The sequence below is a fragment of the Cavia porcellus genome, unplaced genomic scaffold (assembly GCF_034190915.1).
Source record: "Cavia porcellus strain 051 isolate PalLab524CR breed Dunkin Hartley unplaced genomic scaffold, mCavPor4.1 scaffold_1, whole genome shotgun sequence".
In the NCBI taxonomy this organism is placed as follows: domain Eukaryota; kingdom Metazoa; phylum Chordata; class Mammalia; order Rodentia; family Caviidae; genus Cavia; species Cavia porcellus.
Window position 1 is genome coordinate 155,313,588 of NW_026947484.1, and position 26,292 is coordinate 155,339,879.

The window sequence follows — 26,292 nt, forward strand, 5'->3', positions numbered from 1 at the left end:
CACAGGAATTCCTGATTTGTAGCCATCCTAGACTGAGTATAGGCAGACTGGGACTCACACTGGCTCTGAAGCAAGTGCAGACTGGGGACACAGTCTGGCACTGGGTCCTATCAGGACAGAACTGAAATGTAGCCCACAGTTCCTAACAAGGATGAAGAAGCACAAGTAGTGTCAGAAAACGTACTAGGAGTTTTGTAGTATTTAGTATTTAGAGTTATAAAGAATCATTAAATTCACAAGTTTTGGTTCTTAATTATTTCATATTTATATTTTCTAAGGACTTTATAATGAAACATCAGCAAAACTTTATGTAGTTCAAAGTTTTAAAAAAGTTCCACTTTTCGTAAGAAAAAATACATGAGATAAAACTTTCTGGAAAAAATACACGAAGGTACACTATTAAGCAATGAAAGATAATTTTATTTCAGTTCCTTTTCAGAATGAAAATGGCTACTGTATACAATAGATCAAAAGTTACACAGAGGCCAACAGTCATATAAAATAATTTAAGGCAAGCTTTAGTATTTGAAAATAAAGCCAATGAAATGTGGACTCAATAGTGTCCACATTTTCAAGAAATTCTTTTATGAGGTAAAGCTAAAAGAAAATTCATTCCAAATTGCAAAATAAATTCCCTTGATACAGTAATACCATTAAATCTTTGGTAAGTTGTTTGACAGTATCCAGATCCTGTAGTGTTTTCTAACTGTAAATTTTAGAACATTCTCTGAATTCCTGATAAGCTCAATTTCTGTCACTGGAAACTTACCAGAATTCTAAAATATTACTGTTATAGAGACACAGATGATACAATGGTTTTTCTAGGTTATGATTACTGAACGATAGTGGTGCTAAGGACAACATATACTTTTAATGAAAACAAATCTGTTTTAAAAAAGGAAAATCATTGTTTGTACAAAAGTACAAACTAGTCTTAGAATGAGCTGCATAGATTTATATAAGCATCAGAACAATGTTAAAGCCCTTTCTCTTTTCTGAAGTACAGGTAGTCGACCATGTGCTAGTTTTTCAAGAATTATGTATGTTTTACAATCTCTCGTTTACAGTGAATCATCATGTTTTTTAATCTCTACAGTAATGTCCTAACTTGTATACTTGCCAATATGTTCACGGGCTATAATGAGCCTTTGAATTTGGGCAGTACCTTCATAAATCTGCAAGAAAAATATAAAGGGAGATTAAATATCTACAGTACACAGACAGCTTGATTTATTCAATAGTTTGGATAATAGTGTTAAGTTCTATTGTAGTATTAAACTGAGGCAAACCACATATAATCTGTAACCTATAGAGTCTAAAACCTATTAAAGTACTGTAATTATAAAAAGGTACTTTACCAAAACTTGGGGAAGAATCTTCAAAAGGAAAAGGAAAAGCTTATTTACCCCTTTAAAAAATTTGAGACAATGAAAATTTAATGTTCCCCAAAAACTCATCCAGCTTTTTTGGGAACTGTTCTTAGTTGTCATCCTAGTCATTTTGTTTTTATTATTCTGGTTTCCTTTCTTTTTCACCCCCCTCCCCCGCCCCCCGCTTTTGCTGCCTTAGAAACAGTTGTTAAAAAATTCGTATTTTCCTTCTCTCTGCTTTTCTATTTTCTTCCTTTCTTTTGGTTTCTTCAGACAGTGTTTCATGACCTAGTGCACGCTGTCCTCAAATTCACCAGAATTACAGGCATGCATCACCATGTTGGGTGATTACTTTTGGCTAAATTTCTTTTATCTAAGTTTTTCTAAACACCACTTTAATTGAGAAGCCAAATATCACTATCTTCTCATGTTAGCTTTCAACATCAACTATAATTTCAATGAAATGACAGCTGTTGGGCAACATTCAAAATGAATAATTTCAAGTGGCATGCACACTTTTTGGAGTGCAAAATATAGGCCACAATTAACAAGAATGTTAAAACTCAAAGGAGGTTGATCCAGACACAATATGCAAGTCTACATCTCTTACTCTGTGGACTATTTCCTTTTAAGACCTAAACTTCGACAAAAATAACATTCTTTATTATTGTAGTTTTATTACATAGTCTTGCTATGTAGCTCAGGCTGGCCTTGAACTATTGGTGATCCTCATACCTCATTAACCTCCCTAGCACCAGAGTTACAGGTATGCTCCACCATACCTGACAAAAATAACATCCTTCATGTAGCAGTTCCAAAAACTGGCTCACAGTCATTATGATAATCATTTATTATTCCTGTAGCATAAAATCCCTGAATAATTAGAAATGCACTGTGGGTTTTTTTTTTTTTTTTTTTAGGGATTGAACTCACAACCTCATGCTTGCCAGGCAGGCACTTAAGAAATTGAGTTAAATCCCTAGCATTCCACTGTGATTTATGAATATTCTAATACACAAAAGTCCATTTTAAGTTTACCTGATAGATCTTGGCATCCCTCATTAATTTTTCCACTGGATATTCTGAATTATAGCCATTGCCTCCAAATATCTGCACAGCATCAGAAGCTACTTGATTTGCAATATCTCCAGCATATGCCTTTGCAATAGAGGCATAAAAGGTATTTCTGTGACCAGCATCAATTTCCCAAGCTGCTCTCTGGTAGCTTAATCTGCCTAGTGCAACTTTCATTGCCATTTCTGCCAGCAAAAATGATACTCCTTGGTGCTAGAATTAAAAAGAAACAGATTACGGGTGTCTAATGACAGAAGTTACATATTTTTCTTCTACGACTTTTTGGTGGATGCCAGGGTGTTGAGATAGGGTTTCACCATATAATTTAGGCCTTGAACTCACTATGTAGCCCAGGCTGGCCTTGAACTCGCAGTGATCAAGGGATGGAATTATAGGTGTGTGCCATTATGACCAGTTCTCAGTTGCAACTCAGCAACTTAGCAAGACCCTGACTCTGAATAAACTTAACAGGTTGTGGATGCAATTTATTACAAAGGCCCTGGGTTCAATACCTAGTGCCAATACATGAATGAATGAATTACAAATAAAAAAGCAGTCTTGTAGATATTTAGAAACAATTAATGTTAATTAAACTCACTTCATATAGGAAGCAATATCAAAATGGATCTGATGACACAGGTGTTATATAAGCCACAAATTCTATGGCTGAATATATACTAAGGTGAACCAGAGGCCATAAAAAACCCGCAACGAATACATCTGGTCAACTTCATACATACACTGTATTTGGTAACACAAACCTGATTGTATTGCTTTTGAATGTGACAAGGTGCTTGAGACCAGCACACGAAGTAGGTCTTACGGGAGACATAGCTAACCAGAGTGAATAACTGTCATGAACAACAGGGAGGGTAATGTCTTTCCTTATTTCTACTTAGCTCTAACACACACACTTTTCTAAGGATTTACAAAAACTTTTTATTAATACAAGTTTACAGTACATGATTACATTTATCAATGGGAGTTTGTACATGTACATATCCAACTCTGGTTCCCCTTCTCATTTGAAAAAGATCTCCCTACTTTTTATTATCTATCCTTTGTTTTGTTCTTTATTTATATTTTGGATTTCTCATATAAGAGAAACAATATGATATTTAAATTTTTGTGTCGGACTTATTTAACGCTATGGTCTTGAGGTACATTCATTTATCTACAAATACCTCAAGTTTATCCTGTAGCAGAGCAGTATTCCACTGTGTACACATAACACATTTTCTTCACCCACCCACCTAGTGATGGGTATATACATTATTCCTAACATCTAGCTATTATAAATTGTGCTGCTATAAACACAGGTACACATGTATCACTGTAACATGATGACTTTAACTCATCTGGGAATGTTCCTAGGGGAATAGCTGGATTGAATGGAATTTGTTTTTATAGTTTTTTCAGGAATCTCCATAGTGGTTGGATGCACTAGTTTATATCCCCATCCACATTATGCAGAAGGATTCTTTTTTCCCTCACAGTTTCATCAACATTTTTTATTATTTTATGTCATGATGATAATCTGTTCTTCTCTAATGGCCACTGATGTTGAACCTTTTTTCAGATATTTATTGGCCATCTGTACTTCTGAGACGTGTCTATTCATTTCAGTTGCCCGTTTTTTGACTTTCAGGAATCTAATTTTTTGAGTTTTTAACTTTTGTTGATCCACTTTGTTAACCATTTGATCCTTAGTATTATTTCTTATACCATTAGGGTTCTGTGCAGAAAGTCCTTGCCTATGACTATGTCTTCAAAAGTTTTCCCTACTCTATCTTTCAGCACATTGCTCCTGCTTTAAATTTAATCTCTGATCCATTTTGATTTTAGTTTAGTAAATGGTAAGATATATAGATCTAGACTCAGTTTTCTGCATGTAAAGATCCAATTTTCCCTGCACCATTTCTTACAGACTACCTTTTTTTCTCTAGTGTTTGTTTTTGGCCCCTTGTTAAAGATCAAATAGATGAATGTGTGTGGGACATTTCTGCTTCCTCTAGTCTATTCCACTGATTCACATTTCTGTCTTTGTGCAAGTACCATGCTGTTTTAATCACTGTAAAATTTTTTTTTCTTTTTGACACAGGGTCTCACTATGCAGTTCAGGCTGGCCTTGAGCTCACTTTGTAGCCCAGGCTGGTCTTGAACTCACAATGATCCTCCTGCCTCAACCTCTCTAGTGCTGGGATTACAGGCATGTGCCACCATGCCCGGCTTCACTGAACATCTAAGCCCAAGATTCTTTCAAAGTTGTTTTTCTTTCAATTTAACTTCATTTTCTGAATGATTAAATTAGTTCAAAGCTCAAAAAGTATTAATGGATACTGATATGATTTGGGTCTCAATATTCCCTAAAACATAGGCTGTTCTATCTAACAAGGATCCTTGCCCTGCAATATCTTTTTCCATCAGTGACTACAAGCCCCTATAATTAGTGGTATTTGTTTCAAAAGACCTTATATAGACACCTCTTTTCATCTTTAAGAGTTTCTCTTTGCCTCAGCTCCCTGAGATGTGCCACACGACATGACCCAACCTGCAATCACGCGCTAGTCTCAAACTCTTCGGGAGACTCAGCCTCTCATTCAGCTTAGGTTAACATTTTACAAACATAATGGTCTGCAACTGATTGGAAATTAAAAACAAACTGGTCTTTCATCACAGATAGTTTGAAAACCACCATCACAGGGTCAATGAGTTTTAGGGGAGAGAATAATAAATATTTTTTATTTTAAAAATAATTCCTAATAAAAAATAATAATTCCTAAATATTTGGATGAAAAGGAGTATTAAACAAGCACAAAATTAAAGTTACCTCCACAAGTAACTTTCCAAAAGTTTTCCTTTGTAGAGCATACTTGGTAGCTTCATCCAAAGCTCTTTGTGCTAATCCAATTGCACCAGCTGCTACCTAGGATTAAGTTTATAAGCAAAAGTTTGTGTTATCTTTAAGATATACAGTAAATAGTTAGTTCCCTAAGATTCAAAATTAAGGGCTATATAACAAGAAAATAATCTATAGCTTAAAGTAAGACAAACACTGAAACATGCTATTTATAAATCGTAAGTATGGGCAAGGGCTGAGATGTAGATCAATGGTAAATACACATGTAGCATGTCTGAGGCCCTGAGCTTGACTCCTAGCACTGGGTAAAAAAAAGGTAATGACAGACACAGGATCACAGCCAAGACAGAAGTCAGTCACTTGTCTGTTTAACAAGAGAAGCCTTCCAAGGGAAATATTCATGAGTGAAGAAATAAAAAATAAGCACATAGTTAACAGGAATGATGAAATTAAGTGTATAGTATACTGCTCTCTGTAGATCTAGCTGAAACTACATTAATTTTGCATTTGCTAAAATTATTTCTATAATAAGCAGCAAAAAGAATTATAAATATAAAAGTAATACTATCTTTTCCACCCTTACTAAAATAAGGTTTTTAAAAACACAAGCACACAATGTTGAAATAAAACATTATTTAATGTAACAGATGAAAAATCTATAAAGATTATCAATTCCTATTACTTACTGCAGGTCTCGTTCTGTCAAATGCTCCCATTGCAATTTTGAAACCAGCTCCTTCACCAATTAAAACATTCTCTTTAGGTACTTTTACATCTTCAAAGACAATTCCTCTTGTATCTGAACATCGCTGGCCCATGTTTAATTCCTAACAAGAAAATTATCGTATTTTAAAAAACACCTTTGTTTCATCAGTTTTAGCTTTGGTAATTGTTTGATGTCTTTGTAAGTATTAAAAACAGAGGCAAAAATCTACGGCCGGTAATACTTGTTTTATAAGGAAAACATCAATAAAATATGGATACACCTATGTGTTTATATATCTTTCAGGGCTACTTCCTTGTTACGGTGCTAGAATTATGCAAGCAGTTGTGACAGAGACCATATAGCGTGCAAAAACTGACATATTTAGAATCCAGATCTTTAACAAGAAAGTTTGCCAAAACCTACTCAAAAATGTGTCACAGCTTTGAAGTGAGCATTAGTCTAAATGTCTAAAAATTGAGTAGTGTCACTTTGTGAAAGTGGGAAACTATCTTTTTTTACTATGGGAGCCACAAAAAACATTTAGCAAACATAATTTGATTTGGGACCTTTAATCTTGGTTTATCTGATTAAAAAACAGGATTTGTTTTTCTCTCTTTGTTGAAATTAGCTTAAGGTCCACTTTAAGTGTACAAAAACTCACCATTTTAGGGCAGTCTCCCTTTATGTGAGGAATATATCCCAAGTATCCTATTGGTTGCCTGAAACCATGGATAGTACCAAACCTTTTATATACTGTTTTTCCTACATATACACATCTATGATCAAATCTAACATATAGGGGCTGGGGATTTAGGCCAGGAGTGTAGCACCTGCCTGCCTGGCAAGCGTGAAGTTGTGAGTTTGATTCCTGGTATGCCCCCTACCAAATATGCAAGAGCTTAAAAGTAGTAATAAAACAGAAGAACTGTAACAATATACAATAAACATTATTAAAAATCTAGGAATATTTCTGTAATTTTCCCTTTAGCATTTTTTTTTTTTTTTGGTCTTTTTCCTTTTTATTGGTACCGGGGATCGAACTCATGACTACCTGCTTGCAAGGCAGGCACTTATGCCACTGAGCTAAATCCAAGTCCCATCCCTTTAGTATTTTTAAACCATCGCTGAAACCACAGAAAACTGTGAGAACTACTTTATGCATTTACAATTCTATGGACAAATGTATGTATCACAATCAAGATACAGAATATTTTGGCACCTTGAAACGTTACCTTATTCTGCCTTGCTCTATCTACTTCCAAATGGTGAAGCTTTTAGAGATGAGAGCCCACACTGGAACCCAAAATTCACTTATCATAAAGTGCCAACACTGCAATCAAACCTGAGTACTGAAGCTCTAGTTTAGAAAAAACAACTCATACATGAACATTTTGTCTTAAAAGAAAAACAAATAACATGTATGCTACAGATTCACCACTTCAGCCCCCTAGCAACCACCAACCTGCTTTCTCTTCATTAGAATGTTAACTGAGTGGAATAACAAGGTCAATCCTCTGTGTCTGACTTTTTACTTAGCATGGTACTTTCGAGATTCACTCTTGGTTTTTTTTTTTGTTTTTGGTACTGGGAACCAAACTTAGGACCTTGCACTTGTCAGGCAAGCACTACATCCTTGGCTCTCTTTTTTTTTTTTTTTTGCATAGACAATAATTCATTTCTTTTACAGTTGAGCAGTATTATACCATATAGATGTACTATGTATCTCATCTACCAGGTGATGGCCACAGTTTGGCCAGTTTTTAGCAATCATTAATGAAATTGACATAATTATTCAAGTTGGGTGTTTGTTTTCATTTCTTTTGAGTAAGTACCCAGGAACACTGGTTATTTAAGAAAATATGAAACTATATTCTCTCAGGTTTTTTTTTGTTTTGAAAAATTTCAAACCAACAGAAGTTTTAATAGTGTAATAATTACTTATCGACCCTTTATCTAGATGCACCAATTGTTGACATCTGTGGATGTGTATGTAACTATTAGCATCTGAGGAAATTAAACACACTGAAACTCTTTTATTCAAAGGAAAGAAAAACTTACAAGACCTTGTTTTTTTTTTATTTAAAGAAAGACAAAACAAAATAGAAAATGGGCAGAAATAGTACATACTTTCAAAGAAAAGAAATAGACAGTAATAAATCACTAGCTGATGTATACATATTGTCCTCCTATAATGAGTTGTTCAAGGTACACAGGGGGAACATATAAATGGGAATTCAGCCAGGGAGACTGCAAATAGTTCTGTTCAACTATCCAACAAAAACTAAGTATTAGGGCTATCAATCCTATACACGTAGACATGTACACATTTATCGATATCTTCGTTTATGTTGAGACCTAACAAAACTTATTAGATTAAAATCCTTCTGAACAAAGATTAATAATATTGCTGGATTTCATATCATAACACTCTGGAATCAGGATTGGGTACTGCAGTGCCACTTTCTTCCCTTCAAAGTTTTTGTTCATTTTATCATGTGTCATCAGATCAGTTCCCATAAACTGTTTATAGGTTTTACGCAAGCATGAGTCTTAACATGTATTTCAATCCTTTCTATATTAGAGGGAGAAACATAACAAAGCAGCACAGAACTAAACTTTTTCCTATAGACATACAAAACTAAAAAGACATATAAATCTGCTGTATAAAGAGTTCTGCCATGGTCACTGTGGTGTTTCTTGTTATCATCAACAGAATTGGCTACATCATCAGATAAAATGTAATTGAACATATCAATACATAACAGGATTAACAGAAATACAACTTTGTAGATAATGTAGAACTACAAAAACAGGTAGTAATCAAATCAGAATGGATATCATAGTGAATCATTGTCATTTTTCAGTATAGTTGTCTATACTCTTCAACTTGATACCATCAACCTTACAGTTTTGAATAAAATCTGTCAATAATAAGCAGCAATCAAGTCAGATTTAACTAAGATCAGTCATGATACAACAGTATAAGTCATACATGGACTCTGATTGAGTTAATAGGAAATTAAAGATGTCCACTGTGCTATGGACAGCTGCCTGTGCCCCTCAGCTCCAGTGCTTGTATACAAACTAGGACGGAACAAGTTCCAACCAAGCAGAATGGTGTGAGTAATAGGGGTTTTAATCCTGATACACTATTAGCTATATCTTCTGCTGGTTTTTTTTTTTTTTTTTGGAAGACTATTCCTCCCCTTTACTCCCCCAGAATGATCTATGTATTTTGGGGCTCCCCAACACTCATGGTTTTGTATTGGGGGGGGCAACCTGCTATTTACCTAAGTGTTTCTGAACTTTCTCATTCCTGGGGTGGATTTCTAGTTATATTTTGTCATTTATTAAAGCCTGTCTGTTCAACCTATCCATAAATACTGGTCTAGTTACCCCTATTACTCTCTGGTTCCCTATCACATCGAGTTCTGTTTTCTCATGTTTGATTTTGGTCCATATAACCTTCTTCCTATAAAGAGCCTCTCAGTGGACCCTATCTCTTGATCCACTCTGCCTGAAATTCTCTTTTTTCCCTTATGTTAGTGTATCTAGGCCATCTATATTAGAAATTATATCCAACCTTCTTTGCCTCATTTCTGTTGAGCTCCTTTTCTATCATTAGTTGTTAGTTTGTCTTCTCCATTTCGCTTTCTGTTCCTTTCATTGTGGCCTCTCTGCCACTGTTTATTGAATCTTGGTACTTTTCTCTTTTAGAATGTCCTGCAGTATTCTCTGTAGAGTTGAATTGGTAGCTGCAAATTCCCCTAGTTCTTCTTTATCCTGGAAGCACCTTATTTCTCCATTAATTTCTAGGGACAGTGGTGCATGATATATCAACCTTGGCTGGAGGTTATTGTCTTTCAAAGCTTGAATTATTTCACCCAATGCTCTTCATGATTTGATGGTTTGTGCCGAGAAGTCTGCTATAATTCGGATGGGTGTTCCCTTTTAAGTGATCTATTTCTTGTCTCTGACAGCTTTTAATATTCTGTTCTTATACTAGATTTCTGTTGATTATTATATGCTTTGGTGTAGTTCTATTTGGATTGTAGGTGGCTGGAGTTATGTATGCCTCATACATCTGAGCATCTTTACCTTTTCCTGTATTTGGAAAGTTCTCCTTGATTATTTCTGTGAATAGCCTTTGCAATTCATTTGTTTTATCCCTGCTTCTTCCTTTACATTAAGTTATAGATCCTCTTATCATCTTCTAGCCTTTGTATTATTACTGCTTGTTTCCTTATTTTTAAGAAGTTTTTCCTTTCATGCTCCCACATTACAAATCTGTCCTCCAGTTCAGATAATCTATCCTTAGTTTCCTTCAAGCTGTTATGGCAAGCTTTCAATAGAGTTTTTAGTTTCTCTTGAACCTGCTTCATGTATTCTGTTTTCTCTATTTTCTCCATCAAACAATTCTCCCCTTTTTTTCTGTTCTTCCATTCCACCATATGTTTTTTCTTGGGAGGTGCTCAGCATTTCTTTAACTATTCTACTTATATCTTGCTTTACTTGGTTAAATACTTCAGTTCTCAACTCATCTATGAGGTCCTGGAGATACCGCTTTATGTCTATTGGTGCCATGCCTGATATTACATGTTTTCTGCCCTCATTCTCCTTTGCATTTCCCTTTCCTAGATCAGTGTTCTCAGGAACGGGGACCGAGGACCCTTTCTTGTTGCCTCCTCTTCTCATATTTTTTGTTCCTTCCATACAGGTGTATATAGGACACCCAGTTTCTTTCTTTGTCTGTTACAGTTTGTTTGAGTTGTGCTGGCTAGGTGTTCCTGCCCACTGCAGTCTACTAGGGAGACACAGACCAGGGCAGCCTATGCTGGGCCTGCCCCTCCAGGTCACTCAACCTGCTGAAGGCTTCACTGCATTAGGGTGCACTGCCAGGTGCAGGGACCTGGTCTGGGCTAGCCTGCTGGGTCTTAGTCGATGGCATCACCCAGTTCAAGTGCTCCCCACCAATCCCGCTTGAGAGGGGAATATGTGACTAAAGTCACTGCAGCGGCCTGTTCTGGCCAGTCTGCCCGGTCTCAGAATGTCCTCTGTTGGAGCCTCCTAGTCTATGGAAGGTTCCTCTCACTCACCGCAGGTCGATGCAGGGCTCCCTGCCATCTCTGCTCTCAATTCGGTTCACCGATTCCCACTCTCAGAGCTTTCTCATTTCTATCCCTGCTGTGCTGATTCAGATACAGCAGTGGCAGGGAATTCAAGCTGTGGGTTCCAGAGGTGTGGGTTCCAGCGGGGCACTGAGCCTTTAGCTGTTCCAGTCATAGCACCAGGATTGCATTTCCAATTGGTTTCTCTCAGATTAGTTTGTTCCTGGGTTGGCAGGGTGTTATCTCCCCCTGCTTAGGACTCTCCACACCACACCATTCCTGGAATCTAAGCTGGCTATCTCAGCAAGCCACTGTACCTGCTGTTATCTATCCACCATGTTCTCTGTTCTCTCCAAGACCTTGTTTTTAATAATCAGGATCAGAAGCCAGGGCAATGAAAACACAGAGTTATAAATTCAATTATTGTGGTGGCCTTAATATTAAGGCCATGAATATTGATATTAATATTAATATGAATATTAAGGTTTTAGGTTTGAAGAAATAGTTATAATAGTGGCTTGACTCACCAAGTTCCCCTTATTTTGCCTTTAAAAGTTAATAAACTCTAGTACTGTAACAGTTAAGTGTTGTGACAACTTGAGTAAAGCATGCTCGTAACTGATTAGCTTAGCATCCTTCTGGATGTGACTGAATGCATTTGCTGAAAGTGGAAGGCCCATGCCGTGTGTGGGTGCCACCTACCACAGGCTGGTAACCTGGAAAGAATGAAAAAGGGCAAGCTGAAGGGAACCTCCCGCTTTTGCCTCCTGCCTGCTCTGCCATGGACTGTTTCTCCTCCACAGTGCCCCTCTGCCACGATACCCTTACCTTGGAGCCTGCTGACTGCAGACTGAAACCTCTTCAAACTGTGAGCTAAAATAAACTTTTCCTTCTCTAACCTGTGGGTGTCAGATATTTTGTCCCAGCAATGAAAAAGTAAATAAGACAAGTAACTCAGACTACCCTTCAGATAAAATGAGAAAACATTGCTGAGGATTTAGCTCAGTGACTTAAGCGCCTGCCTGGTAAGCTCAAGGTTGTGAGTTCAATCCCCAGTACCAAATAAAAAAAAAAAAAACAGAGAAAACATTGCTTACAAAAACCATGTTTAACCTACTCCCCATTCACCTTCAAGTCTCATTTAAAACCAACATGCTTCCTAGACTCTTCTCAAATTATATAATTTCTAAAACATAAAACATTTTGAAAACATCAAATTTCATATTTGTAAATGACCATTTATTTAAAAAAATTTAAAGAGGTTTAATCCAATGTATTTATCTGTTCCTCTCACTAGAAAGTTCCCCAGTTCAGAGACATTTTTTCTGCTTTAATTAATACACTATTCCCAATACTTACAAGAGTATCTAGGTCATACTGTGTACTCATTAATAAGTATTTACTGAACTAAAGATTTTTTTAAGCGAGAAAATTAAGTAGACAGATCAGAAATTCTAAGATAGTATTTCAATTTCGGTTTTGCTTGTTTTCTCCAAATAAAAAAATAAATAAATAAAAAGAAGGCAATCTAAGTGATAGTTTGATTCTAGTTCATACTGTCTCACAGCTGTTTCCAGCATTCTCTGAATAGGGTTGGTATTTTGAAGGACCAATCATTCTAAATAACTTTGCTCAATTTAAAACTTCAGCAACATATAAAGTATTTCATCTGATATCAAAATGCTTTATTTTTATTCCAACTAAACAAATACTTCCTCTAAAGGATGCCTAAATAGTAATTTGACATTTAGTTAGAATAATACCTGAGGCCTTGATCACTGTTAAATACACATTTTACCTTTTTTCCAATCTGCACTCCTGGGCTATCTGCTTCCACAATAAACCCAGTGAAAGCTTTACTTGCAGGAGCTTTGGGATCTGGATCAGAACGTGCCAATAAGAAGTACCTGATGCAAACACATACATGATGATGGTGAGTAATCAAAGTGATTGCTGTCTCAGTTAATCCGCCCAATACCCCTATTATTGCTACTCCCATTTTACACACAAGAAAATGAACAATCAGGTTTCAAAACTTGTGAAAGTCATATACCTACTATTTGGAGGAACTTGTATTTCCACCAAGGTCTATGCCTTAACTATTATTTAGCATGAGTTGAGGTAAAAATTCCTTGTGTTTTATAATATAATATGAAAAGAAACCATATCCAAGTTTTTAGCATTTTTTTTCTTTCCCCAAACCAACTTTATTCTTTTCAGATATCTAAAAAAAATGGCAATCAAGGCTGCTTATGAATAGGAACATTATGCTCTGACTATTATGTTTTATGTTTTGATTACTGCTCCTTTTTGCAGCAACGGCAGAATGAATATTTGTTATAGCTGTATCTTTATGAGTATTTTCTGGTTCTTTCTTCTATGAGGATTTTTGCTCAAAAAAGAGCTCAGGGTACAGCTTAGTAGTGGCGTACTGACTTAACATGTACAAAGTGCAAGATTGAATCTCAAGCAGCACTAGAAAAAGAAAATCATCATTCTCCTTAAACAACATATTTTCTATGCTTAAAACTAACAAATTATCATTGAATATAATTTAGTCTTTTTGAGACAGGGTTTTGCTATACAGTTCAGGCTGGCCTTCAGCACACTTTGTAGCCCAAGCTGACTTCAAACCCAATTCAAACCGAAAATGATCCTCCTCTCTCAGCCTCCCAAGTACTGGGATTACAGGTGTGTGCCACCATGCCTGATGAAAAGGTTTTTTTTCTATTTTAATATATTACTTAATTTATGTGAAGAGTTCACAGAGTAACTATTTTTATTTTACAAATTAAACTTACTGGAATTAATCTGATATAAATAATTCAGGGGCTTAAAAATAGTTCGGTAAAATTGCTTAGAATCTTCTTTTCATGAACTTGGCTTTTTAAAAAAGTGGTTTAAAAATAAAGATTCTGAACATAAAAATAATTAAGAAATATACAAAGATGGCCAAAATCATACCAATTAGCTTTTCCTCCATTAGTGATCCACATCTTCTGACCATTAATAATGTACTCATCTCCTTTTTTTTCTGCTTTCGTCTTTATGCCAGCTACATCAGAGCCTGCTCCAGGTTCTGTTACACAGTAGGCCTTGAATATATGGAAATAAGAGAAAACTAAATGTTAAGTATTAAATTTTGGGCTGGGGATATAGCTCAGCAGCACAAGCATCTACCTGGTAAGTACACAGTAGTGAGTTTGATTCCTGGTACCAAAAAGAAAAAAGTATTGGATTTTGAATTTTTGGACAGTAAAATTTTGTTTTAATTTTGGACTACCTAGTGCATGCTAGTTCTTGCTAAGCAAATGCTCTACCACTGGGGGCTGGGGATTTAGCTCAGCGGCATAAGCGCCTGCCTTGCAAGCAGGCAGTCGTGAGTTCGATCCCTGGTACCAATAAAAACGAAAAAGACCCCCCCCCGTAAAAAAAAAAAAAAAAAAAAAGGTCTACCACTGAGCTATACTCCAATCTCTGTATTCTAGTTTTGAAATCAATACTTCAAATATTTAAAAAACCACCTACAATAAAAATATTCTTTAACAGTTACATGGCTCAAAAGTAAAAACATTTCATATGTAAATTAAAATAAGCTATATTGAATATATAAATGAAATACGAAATATGAAAATAAGCTATTTTGAATTATATACCTAATTGAAACATTAGGTATCTTCAAATAAGTTCATTCAATTCAATTTATATTGTACTACCTTTCTCAAATATCTACTGAGTACCTACTATGTACCTGGCTATGAACTATGAGATGGAGAAACCAGAGCTGAAAGATACACGCTCCTAGAGATTTTCATAGTATTAACATGGAGATAAATAACTACATTGTAATTCTAGTCTAAGTGTGAAAGTTATACAGGAGAGACTTGAGAAACTTTCAGAAAGGATGCATACATTAAATCTCAAATAGAAAAGGGATCCTCTGGGAAAAAAACAAAAGAGAAGAAAAGGGTATTATAGGCGTAAGTACAGCATATGCAGTAATACCAAGAAACAGGGTTACCGGGTGTTTGTAAGGCTGAAAAAATACCAGAGTTATACAATACATGAATACTGTGTGTGTAAGGGAACAGTAGGCTATGATTCTGGAAAAAATAAAGAAGAACAAGGATGTCATTATATCGTACAAAGAATTTAAAATCTTATGTGTAGAAACAGAGCAGTCTCTTAATGGTCTTAGTTACTAAGTATAAAAGATATTTCTTTAAACTGTTTTTGTAAAATGGGGACTGAGTGAAGATATTCCTATCAACATGGAAGTATCTTGTGTTTACTATAATTCTTCCAGGTATTTAACTTTATTTTTAGAAAAAGTCTTTGAGGTTAATTGCTACACATATTTAAGACCACACTGCTATCGTATGACTAAGCCAAGATGGCCAACACACCTTCAGTCTCCAAATTCAGGGTGGTTTCAGGCACATTCCAAGTATCTGCCAGCTCCAGGGGAAATACATGGCCTTGTAACAACAGTTTGCTTTACTCTTAGGTTTTTTACACAGATTTGTGGCTTCTAAGACTATTTTTAGACAAATGAGTTTTACTGAATGTTTTCAAGTTCATCAAATAGTCTACAGTTGATCTTAGCCAAAAAGTCAAGAAGTGTTGAATAGTCTTAACACTGTATTCTAATATCAAATGTATTGTAAGTGTACCCTGTTTAAAAAATTGAACCCAATGTTTAAAAATGAAATATTGTTTCTATTTTCATATTTTAGTAATATATAAATGTATTAATTTTGATTTTAAGAAATATTTTTGCATTAAATCTTATTTAAAGCTTATAGTTTTGCCTTTATTTATTCATCTCTATGTTTTTCCTCAGCAAGAATATCTCTAACCACATGATCAAGTAAGTCTTAGGGAGACACAGCAACAAATGTACACTAGCTGTAACTTTAAATCCAAAAACCTGCACTAGTTTTTATGATGGTATTACTTTAAAAAATAAAAATCTAAGATGTTTAAACAATAAAGTAAAATAATTTGTAGTCATGTAGTAGATAGTATACCGTGCAGTAATAAATACTATAGCATTTAAAAGGCAGTAGAACATAGGAAAGTGTTCATGTTATTAAAAGGTATCATGAACATACAATTGATATACTATACCTGGCCAACACTGAGAATGTTTAGCCTACACTACTTGCTGAGTAATTACCAATTATCAGGAAATATGCACAAACGTATTAAGCAGTTTTCCTGATCTTAAGGTATTTGAAATAAATGAAAAAAACATTTGTTTTTAATTATTACTTTGTACTCTTTAGGGTAAAGTTTCACAATTAGTTTAAAATTAATAATCTACTATATTTCAGTGGCACAATCACATACTGATTAAAATATCTGACTAACAACCAATAAAAATTTTTAGGTAAAGAATAGTTTTAGAATAGACTCAGTTTCCATTAGTATCTTTTCTCAAAACTCCAGTTTAACTATTTATTAAATTGCCAGGTGTGGTGGTGTATACCTATAATCCTAGCACGCTGACAGGCTGAGGAGGAGGATCACAAATTCAAGCGCAGTCTAGGCAATTAAGTGACACTCTGAGTCATAAATTAAAAGAGGGCCAGGCATGTAGGTCAGTGTGAAAGCTCTGGGTTCAATCTCCAGTACCATCAAAAGAAAAAAGAAAAAAAATTTATTGAATTGCTTTTAATGCTATTATTTCAGAAAGCTATAATTTTAAGAATCTGGGTACTACAGACACCAAAATGAGAAATTTGAAATTTGATCTCAAGTCCTTCAGAAGTGGTCTCTTAGACGAACCACCCAGTTCTTGAAGAACAAAGCTAGGTAGATATTTTTCCATAAAGTCAATATAACTCTTCTGAAAGCAAGGAGATTATTCTGACATTTTTTGGGATTCTAAAAACATGAAGTAGGTATATCTCGCATGGAAATAAGCAGGGGAATTATTATGACACTTGCTTTAAATTCCAGAAACATCACTACACCTAAATATGTTGCTTACATTTGGCTTAATGTCGTAAGTCCATATACACACATAGGTTGAAAAGGAGTAACAGCACCCCTTCTTAACCCACCTAAAATGTAAAATTGAACCAGGCATAGCAGTGCATACCTATAATCCCAGCTACCTAGGAGGCTGAGACAGGAGGATTACAGATCCAATACCAGCATGGGAAACTTAGCCAGATCCTATCTCAAAAGAAAATAAAAGGCTAAGGCCCTGAGTTCAACCCTTGGAACAATGAAGAAAAAAAACCTGACATGTGAAACAAAGTAGCAGCTGTACACACTCACACACATGATTGGTTCCTCAGTCATCCTTCCCAAGTACTTCTTTTGTTGTTGATTATTTCCAGCAATAACAACAGGCATTTGCTGACAATGAAAATTGACATTAAAAGATCAGATTATTTTTATAACATATGTAAATTCTGACACTACAACTGAAATCAAAAGAACTACCCCCACCAAAGAGCAAGTTCAAAGAACTTGTATGTATTTTGCTTCTAAGTTAAAAAGCCAAAAACCATGAGGAAATACATGTGCTAATCTCAGTATATACATATTAAGTATATACATATACATATTAAGTTACATGGAGGACTTGCTGGTGATGCAACAGATAAAAGTCTACCACAGTAAAATGCTCAAATAAAGCATTACATTTTTTTTTTTTTATAAAGCATTACATTTAAGACATGTGACATGCTGCTCACCAACAAGCCTCCCGTTTCCTCAGGACTGCTCCCTAAGTTTCACCACTGCCAGCAGGGGTAGCCAGACAACTTGATCAGCTTGTGAATACTGGCTTTAGGCCTTGCCCTTGGCTAAGAATTCCCACAGCAGCTACAGTCAGAGCAACTACAGCCAAAGTATACAGTTTCCCCACAAGGACTGTTAAGAATCTGGGTAATGCAGACACCAGAACAAGAGCTGAACAAGCCTTGGAATCAAAACTCCAGGCTTTACTGCTGAAGCTTATATTCTTTAAAAAAACTGTTTTGTCAATCAAGGGTACTTAGCTACAAGGTGAAGAGAACAGTAGGAAACTAGTTTTCTAAGTAACTTACCCCCAAGGAATTTGCTTCAGCAGCAGTTTGAAACCCTGTACATCCATACGCCAATTCTTCAGTAATTAAACATGCATCAAAAGATCCAAGTCCAAGACCTCCTATGGTTTCAAAATGTTTTAAAAGCCAATTATAATATCTACTGAATCTCCATCAAAATAAAGGAGAGCTATTTTAATTGCTTCCAATATAGTCTGACTTGTTGAAAAAGCAAATGTATAATTATAATATATGTAAATATTCTGACAAAAGCAAAAACAAGAAATCATACTTTTCTAAAATAAATTTTAAGTTTTTCAAAAAAGTATTTACTTATAATCTAGACTTTTGTGATTTTGTGAAAACTTGCTTTAGCTCCCATAAAGCATGAACACACTGATTTGTTAAAGAGAGAAACTATCACACACACAAAAACAATCTCAGTAAGAGGTGAAACAGAAAGTAGGATTAAAATGCATGGAAATTATGACACTTTCTTGAAATCCCAGAAACATCACTGTACCTAAGTATGTTGCTTACATTTGGCTTAATGTCATAAATCCATATACACACATAGGTTGAAAAGGAGTAGCACCCCTTCTTAACCCTCCTAAAATGTAAAATTGGGCCAGGCATAGCAGTGCATACCTATAATCCCATTTTTTTAATTGAAAAAAAAGTAACACAATGAAATGCAACAAAGTGATCAATTATCCTCAAGAAGTCACCAAAATCAGGACCAAAGTAAGATTGGAACCAGTTAAAAAGAGGAAAAAGTGCCTGTCAGTGTTGAGTACAGGCATTTAAAAGCAGGCAAATATTATAATCTGAATGGGGAAGCACCGAAAGCAAGCCATTTACAGTCAACAAATGTTTAAAAGAATGAGTAAAGTTTCATATATTTCTTTTTCATATCTATTGGGGGATTAAAAATGTGATGAAAGATTACCACAACTCTGTGGAATATGTGTATTCATTAAACCAAGCTCCCAGGCTCTCTTAATTAGGGCCACAGGATACTAAAAGAAAAGAAAAAGGGAAGAACAGAGTTAAAATGTATTTATCATTTAAAGTTTGAGCACATGATCTCATAAAATATTTGAGATGTCTTTCTCATTAAATATGTGTATACTTACTGCGCCAGTTTTATCATGTTCTGCAGCAACTGGGATTACTTCCTCCCTGGCAAATTTACGAGCAGTAGCTTGAAATTCTTTCTGCTGTTCGGTCAACTCTAAGGAAGAGTTATTTAGGAAACATTAAAACATAAAAAATGAGTTGAGAAAAGAAGTCCTATAAAGCCATATGTAGAAATTTGTAATTATAATGTGAATATTTACCCTTGATTAACCAGAAAGTGGAAGACTACACTGTAATTTGAGACTGACAATTTTACTGTACAGTATGAACAAATCTGTCAACACTAATGCTGAAGGAAGCAGGTAAGCTTTTTAATATCTACAAAAAATGAATAGCTATAAATTCACAGAGCTGCTTCTTTTTTGATTGTTAAGGTAAATATACATACATAATTTTTATTTCTAGTTTGCAAGCAGGTTTATCAAATATTGACTAAGGCTAAGGTGAACCTAATGTCTAAGAAATGCTCCTAGTCATGGGACCCCGTCTAAAGAAATGTGATACATTCTGACCAAACAGCAACAAAGCTTCTTTCAACCAACTGCCTGAGCATGGGCAATACCATAATTTCCATTTTACTCTTTTATGCTAATTTTTAGACTTTAAATTGCTCAGAGTTTAAAGAAAGTCCTAAGTGTGATGGGAAAATTTCTCAAAAGACAGTACTATAAAACTCCGCTGCACTGCCAGTAATGTGTCCAAACTACCCATTTATAAAAAATAGACTTGTTGTAAAACTAATGAAATGTGTATGATGGCTGGACCAAAGAATCAACTAACTGCATTTTTTCATCTCCATACTATCTAGCATTTTAATGTGGTTGCATCCAACATCAGCAAATAAATAAAAGAATATAGGGTTATTCAAGCAAGAAGACTGAGAGCAAAAGCAAAGAAGAAAGTGGGGACATGAAAGAAATGTAAAGGCAGTAGAATTTTGGTGCTGAATTGAAGAACAGAAGATTAAATCTCTCATTTTACAGATAAGGTACATAATGTACGGAGAGAGGAAATGACAGCCTCTTAGTCTTACAATGAATTAGTAGAGGTATAGTGTTTTGGTCCAGTGTTTTCTAAATTACAACTTCACCACTAAGGTTGAGGACCATCCTTGTCAAGGTTGTGGGTGGATGAAGGGTAGGAAAGACGAGGATCTATTGGGTATATTTTGTTTAGCAACTACTTTGATCCAGTCATGATATGCTAGGGACTTCATAAACAGTGTATAATTTAACCCCCTTTTTTTATTTTGGTTTTGGAGATCAAACTCATGATCTCATGCCTGCCCTGGTGTCCAGCGGCACAGAATTTAATCCTCAAAGAAATCTTGTGTTCTAGACAGACATTATCATCAGTTTATGAAGAATCAAATTAGCTGATAACTGTTATCTATATTCTTTCCCTTGAGCGTCACAATCTTTGTCCCAATTACTTCTCTCAGAAAGTTATCATAAATTTCTCCCACTAGTCTAACTCTGAGTACATATGCAACAAGCTGAAACTGAACAGCAATCACACCAATCTATGCTAGTATCTCAGAACGACCCACTGAACCAAACTGCTATCCTCACCCTATTAAAAAAAAAAAAATTCATTTATTTATGTATTTTCCTTGGAGCGGGGGGCACTAGGAATCCCATACAGGACTTCACACTTGACGTGCCAGGGAAGCACTGGGCCTGAGTTACATCTCTAGACCCCAAATTTTTCATTTAATTCAGGCAAAAAACTTTAAGGATGGGGGGGGGTCTTGAACCAAGACAAGAACCCTACAGAGTTTGAGACTGTCAACCGCACCTGGGTGTGAAATTCTTCTTTGTGCTCTCTGATAACCCTTTTCTAAGATCAAGTGAACTGAGATGCAGATGAGATCACAGGAAAGGTGAAAATTCTGAAACAGGGAAAGTTAGAATTCTGAAACAAGAAGCTCTCTGTATGGCTTAGAAGATAAGATACCATTACATTATTTCATGTTTCTTTGCCTTGGCTTTTTATTTTAGAAAAGGAAAGGAAAATCTGACTCCTCTTCTCAGTGACATCTCATCTTTCCCTATCCCAGGTCTGAGAACTTCACCTAATACTCCACAAAACTGCAGTTCAAACATTGTCATGACAGGCTCTGATGCATTATTAAAAGTTACCTAGCTTTGCATATCTAGTGTGTAAGAAGCATCTGTTGCATTCATATGTGTACATTAAAAACTATTTAGCTATATCAAGTTGGCCCTTTATTTTGAGCTATGCACTTAGGAAAAAGGGAAGGAGTGTGTGTGTGTATGTATATACATATACATATACAACATATATGCTGTTAATGTATCAAATGCATATGGTACTATGTTGGAGAACAAAACGAAAACATCTGTGGATGGTGATTGGTTCTACTCTCTGAATGTCATTATCAAGTTTACAAACACACTCCAGAAATATGTATTTTAAACTCAACAGACAGAACAGAACATATACCGAAACTATATCCTAATCCTGGTTCATGTTTGTGAGAAGCTTTTGTATGTTGTGATCTCCACTGGAAATGAGAAATACTTCTTAGGACCTGTAAAAGACAAATTAAAATACATTTGATAAATTAAGAATCCTATTTAACCTGATGATATAGGCAACTCAATTTAAAAATAGCAGGAGGCACAATGGTAACCACTTTTGATCACCTGGTATTCTATTTTTGCATCATGTACTATGCCCATCCTTCTGTTCTAACTGACTCTGTTTTGCTTAGTCACGTTTGGTTTTATTCTCTTCAAAAAAAAAAGTGATACGAACTGTGGGAGTAATAAAACCCAAAACGTGTACTTGTTATTGTAAAAGAGAGGAAAGGAAGGTGGACTAAGGGATATAACCGCATGTATGTTTGAGTGTGTAGGATGGAAAACCATATTACTGAACTTTTGTTGGATCATTGAACGTAACTGTCTCCAATCTCACTGTATGAATGTCCACTTTATATGCTTTAATTTTATAATTTGGACAACTGTTTCTAAGAAGACAATATGTAACCTATTAACTAGTGATTTCTTACTGTATATTCTTTTCTTGAAATTCTGTATTACTTGTACAAGGCCTTTTACTGCTTTGTTTTTTTATGTCCTTTCTTCTTTCTCTTTAAATTAAGAAAAAAAGAATCCTATTTAGAGAATAAATTTGACAAATTAAGAATCATATTAACACTGATCAGTATAACTAAGTATAGCCACTTGTTTAAACATACAATCTTATTTTTAAAGTCATTATTAAACACCTTCAATTAGAAACTTAAATAAGCCAATATGAAAAGCTATAGGATGTTAAATAAGCCAATATGAATATCATACAGGCTATTAAAAAATGGAAAATAAAACTAATTGGTTGTATCTTCAGTACTGAGACAGAGAGGTTTCAGGATAATAAGGCAAGTAATAGACTTAGGGTCACTGTTCTGGAAATTTTACCAACAAGCTCCTAGGACATAGTGTTATAAAGAGAGTAACAGATGAAATCCTACTATATTTGAGACTTGAACACAGTACTAGGACCCATCAATTTTAATCCTTCTTCCACATGCCTCTGAGAAACTTCCCTTTGGAGGATCACATTTTCCAAGATACCTATCTAACAAAACGGGTATCATTTACTATTTTCTTTCTAAGATACTTTATCTAACAAAACAAATTAGCATAAAACCATGCTTTACCTTTGCACTTCTCCACAGGCATTCTTACAGTGTTCTAAGCCAGGGACCAGCAAACTAAGGCAGCCATATTTCTTAAAGAATTTTTACTGAAACACAGTCATATTATCTATTGCTGTTCTCACCATGAAGCTACGTGGTTGCCAGAGACCACAGCATTCACAAAAAGTTTGCCAACTATTTGCTGAAGTCTGTTCTATTAATACACTTAACAGCTAAAATATATTCATATTCCTTCAAAATGATGTATTAAAAATACAAACAGATATAAAAATAGTATTCCTTTATAACTTGTTTTTATTTTTTGAGACAAGGTCTTGCTGTACAGTCCAGGGAGGCCTTGAACTCATGGCAATCCTCCTGCCTCAGCTTCCAGAATACTAGGTAATACACATGTATCACCTATTTTTATATTAATGGCAACTTAATGAAACAAAAGAAGTGATTAGCACAGTTAAAGTTAACCTGCAAACCTCTAGCACTTATTGAAGTTAAACTGAAAGCCACAAAGGTGTTCCCAAAGGTTTGAAGACAGGCAAAATTACACAATTTACATTTTACAGGATTTTAATGGAACTCTAAAAAAGGTGAACAGTGTAACAATTTCTACAACCAAATTTGTTTTTCAAAATATGTAAAAATAAACTGTTCACTTTGCAAGTAACAATTTTAACCAATAAAGAGATCTGTCCACCTTTAAATATAATTACTATCGAATATGTACTTTAGCCCTTTCAAAATTACATTGAACTATAATTCCAAAAAAATTATTATGCTGTATGAAAACATATCCTTTCCAATTTTCATTAACTACTTTGGGAGAAAAATGTGGTTCTCTTGTCCTCCTGTCCAGTCCTCACAGAACAAATGTATTCTTCACAGCACTTATCAGTCCCCTGAAATCCCAGGTGGTGCTGAGGGGAGGCACCAGTTTTATCCTTACTTTACACAGGGAAGAACTGAGAGACACAAAGGTCAGGTAAATTAGTCAGGGTCGCTTTGCGTTTAGGTAGCAGAATCTGGGAGGATTCTAACTTCTCACATTTACTCTCAAGAGTCTATGCTATCAGCCAGCTTTCCATACTGCTCTTTCAGCCAGCCTTCTAACTGGTCAGTAGTACCACACACACACACACACACACACACACACACACACACACACACAAAAACCACGCCCCATAAAAACCAGACCTAATAACCGGATTCTATTATAAATGTGTTTGAAACACACAGCACAAAAGCCACTCCTCACAAGACAGGTAAAATTGTTTAATGTTTAAGTACTTTATAAAAAGCCCATTTACATCATGATTTTTCTAGAAAACAGGTTATGTAAAACGAAGTGCAAAGATTGCCACAGATCACTACTTACTGACCCCGTTAACTGCACAATAATGTCAATCCTTTAGGGAGGCACTTGGAAGCAGAACCAAAACATTGCTCCTTGGAATTGCTGAGTTTGAGGACAGTTTACAAACTTTTAGCTTCTATTCCTAAGTGTCTAAGGAGGATATCAGGAAGACTGTTTTTGTTTTCTTTTTCTTATTAGTATACATTTGCAATACATAATAATTGTCATAAAATACCGATTTCAGGCTCTTTGCTCAGAACTGCAAAACAGCCACAAGACAATAATTTTAATCAATTATCAGTTCTGCAACAATATCACCAGAACGAAATACCCCCACTGCTTTCTTAAAAATTATGTGCACTTACAGGAATATCAAAGGAGATATACGAAAATAAGCTTTGTGATTCAGTTTTTTTCTAGATCCTTCCTTGGAGACAGAAATTTTTCTGATGTCAGAGTTAAAAATAATTTTAAAAGATCCCTTCATCTTTCCCTTCAGAGTCCACTAACTTGTCTAGCAATCACAAAAACCGGGCAGTAACACAATTTTTGTAAATTCTAAAACGGCAGGGTTTTGGGGGCAACTTTAATTCCTTTTTCACTTGTCCTCTAAATGGCAGTCTCGCAAGTGTATCATTATAGTCAAGCAATCAACGGCGTTTAAATCTAAGGTAACCCTACATACATAGACTAGTTCCGTGAAAAGTTCTGCACTTGGGCTTTTCTTTGACTCCGGTTTAACTTATGCGCCCGGACGGGCGCTCCCGCCTCTTAAGAGGCCAAAGGAGAACCCAACGCATTAAACGCCCTAAACGCAGCTTTCTCCCCCAGTCCCGAAGCTGCGGGCGCCCCAGGCCCGGCTACCCGCACCCCAGCACCTCACGCCCGGCAGGTCACGCCTGTCACTTCGCTCCCGGGCTGGGGACGCGGGGCTGGTGGGTTTTCTGCGGGGTCCTGACAGCCTAGCGGAGGGCTCGTTTCACTCCCGGAGAAGGTGCGTGGGCTCCCAGGGGCCGGTCTGCGGGGCTCCGGGCCCGGGGCGAGAGTTGGCCGGAGAGTGGGGTGCGCGGCCCGCGAGGGCAGGCGCTCTCGGAGCGGGAAGGGAGGACGCGGGGCGCGGGGCGCGGGGCGCGAGTGGAGCCCGAGACCATCGCGTCGCCTCCCTTCCCACCACTACAGCCACCACCACCGCCACATCCGCGCCCCAGCCCCACCGCGGTCCTGGCTCCCTCACCCTGCAGCTTCTCCTGAGCACCGCTGCCATGTTCACCAACGCTTGCCCTCAGATCGCCGCGGAAGCTCGAGGAGCCAAGAAGGGAGCTCGCAGGTCTTGTCCGCCGGGTTGTGGGCGTGCCCGGGGGAGGGGCGGGGCTCTTGGAGGGAACGCCCGGGGAGCGCATGCGCGGCTATGCGCGGCTTGTCTCTGCGCATGCTCGGTGAGGCCTTCAGCACCGGGCTGACGACCTTGGAAGAGGGCGGCGCTCAGGGGCGTCCCCGAAGCGCTTTGGCCTGTTGTCTTGGACTCTGTGGGAGGTCATCCCACATAGCGGTCCGGTCTGCGGACAGTTACCCAGAGACAGCTGTGGGCTGAACTTTTAATCCCGAGGTTCAAAGTACACTCGCCTGTCAAACCTGAGCTAAAGCCAAGAGGGTGCTTGTGTCAGAAAAATGTAAACAATTGCTAGTTAGTTGCTTAGAGAAACTTGGCCTCTGCGAACATCCCGGGAGCGATTTGTTCCGCTCATGCGGGGATTTGAGGTGTCTTTGGAAATCGAGGTGAAGGGTGAGGCTGTGCAAAGCTCCAGGAGCGCTCAGTGAATGGGTTTCAGAAGAGTTCTGCTGTAAAGTCACTTTGCCTTGCCCTTAGACCCTGTCGGAGTCGGTAGTTGTGGGTAGAAAGCTGTGCAGGTTTGGGTATTTACAGATGGGGTCTCACACTAGTTCTGAAAGTTAAT

General features: G+C 36.5%; 1 protein-coding gene across 2 annotated transcripts; it reads right to left on the reverse strand.

Moving 5' to 3' along the window:
- Nucleotides 1–399: 399 nt before the first annotated feature.
- Nucleotides 400–25,752, reverse strand: Acadm (acyl-CoA dehydrogenase medium chain). 2 transcript variants are annotated; one of them, XM_063258149.1, is made up of 12 exons: nucleotides 25,572–25,722; nucleotides 21,768–21,855; nucleotides 19,298–19,395; nucleotides 19,111–19,180; nucleotides 18,183–18,283; nucleotides 17,407–17,487; nucleotides 14,083–14,213; nucleotides 12,917–13,025; nucleotides 5,991–6,131; nucleotides 5,275–5,370; nucleotides 2,409–2,657; nucleotides 400–1,175 (listed from the first exon to the last, which is right to left on the reverse strand). In XM_063258149.1, the coding sequence occupies exons 1-12, from the start codon at nucleotides 25,599–25,601 to the stop codon at nucleotides 1,104–1,106; spliced, it is 1,266 nt and encodes a 421-aa protein (XP_063114219.1). In that variant the 5' UTR covers nucleotides 25,602–25,722; the 3' UTR covers nucleotides 400–1,103. The 2 variants fall into 2 exon arrangements, with proteins under 2 accessions (XP_063114219.1, XP_063114213.1); XM_063258143.1 differs by lacking the exon at nucleotides 21,768–21,855 and having other exon boundaries at nucleotides 25,572–25,752.
- Nucleotides 25,753–26,292: the final 540 nt, after the last annotated feature.

Bases quoted from the DNA above. Each gene is read 5' to 3' on its own strand.
- Acadm (XM_063258143.1), bottom strand. From the start codon at position 25,737: ATGCGCTCCCCGGGCGTTCCCTCCAAGAGCCCCGCCCCTCCCCCGGGC. The intron at 19,396-25,571 runs GTGAGGGAGCCA...ACTCTTCCTTAG, and splicing joins TGCTCAGGAGAAGCTGCAGG to AGTTGACCGAACAGCAGAAA. The intron at 17,488-18,182 runs GTAAGTTACTTA...TTTCATTGTCAG, and splicing joins CTGAAGCAAATTCCTTGGGG to CAAATGCCTGTTGTTATTGC.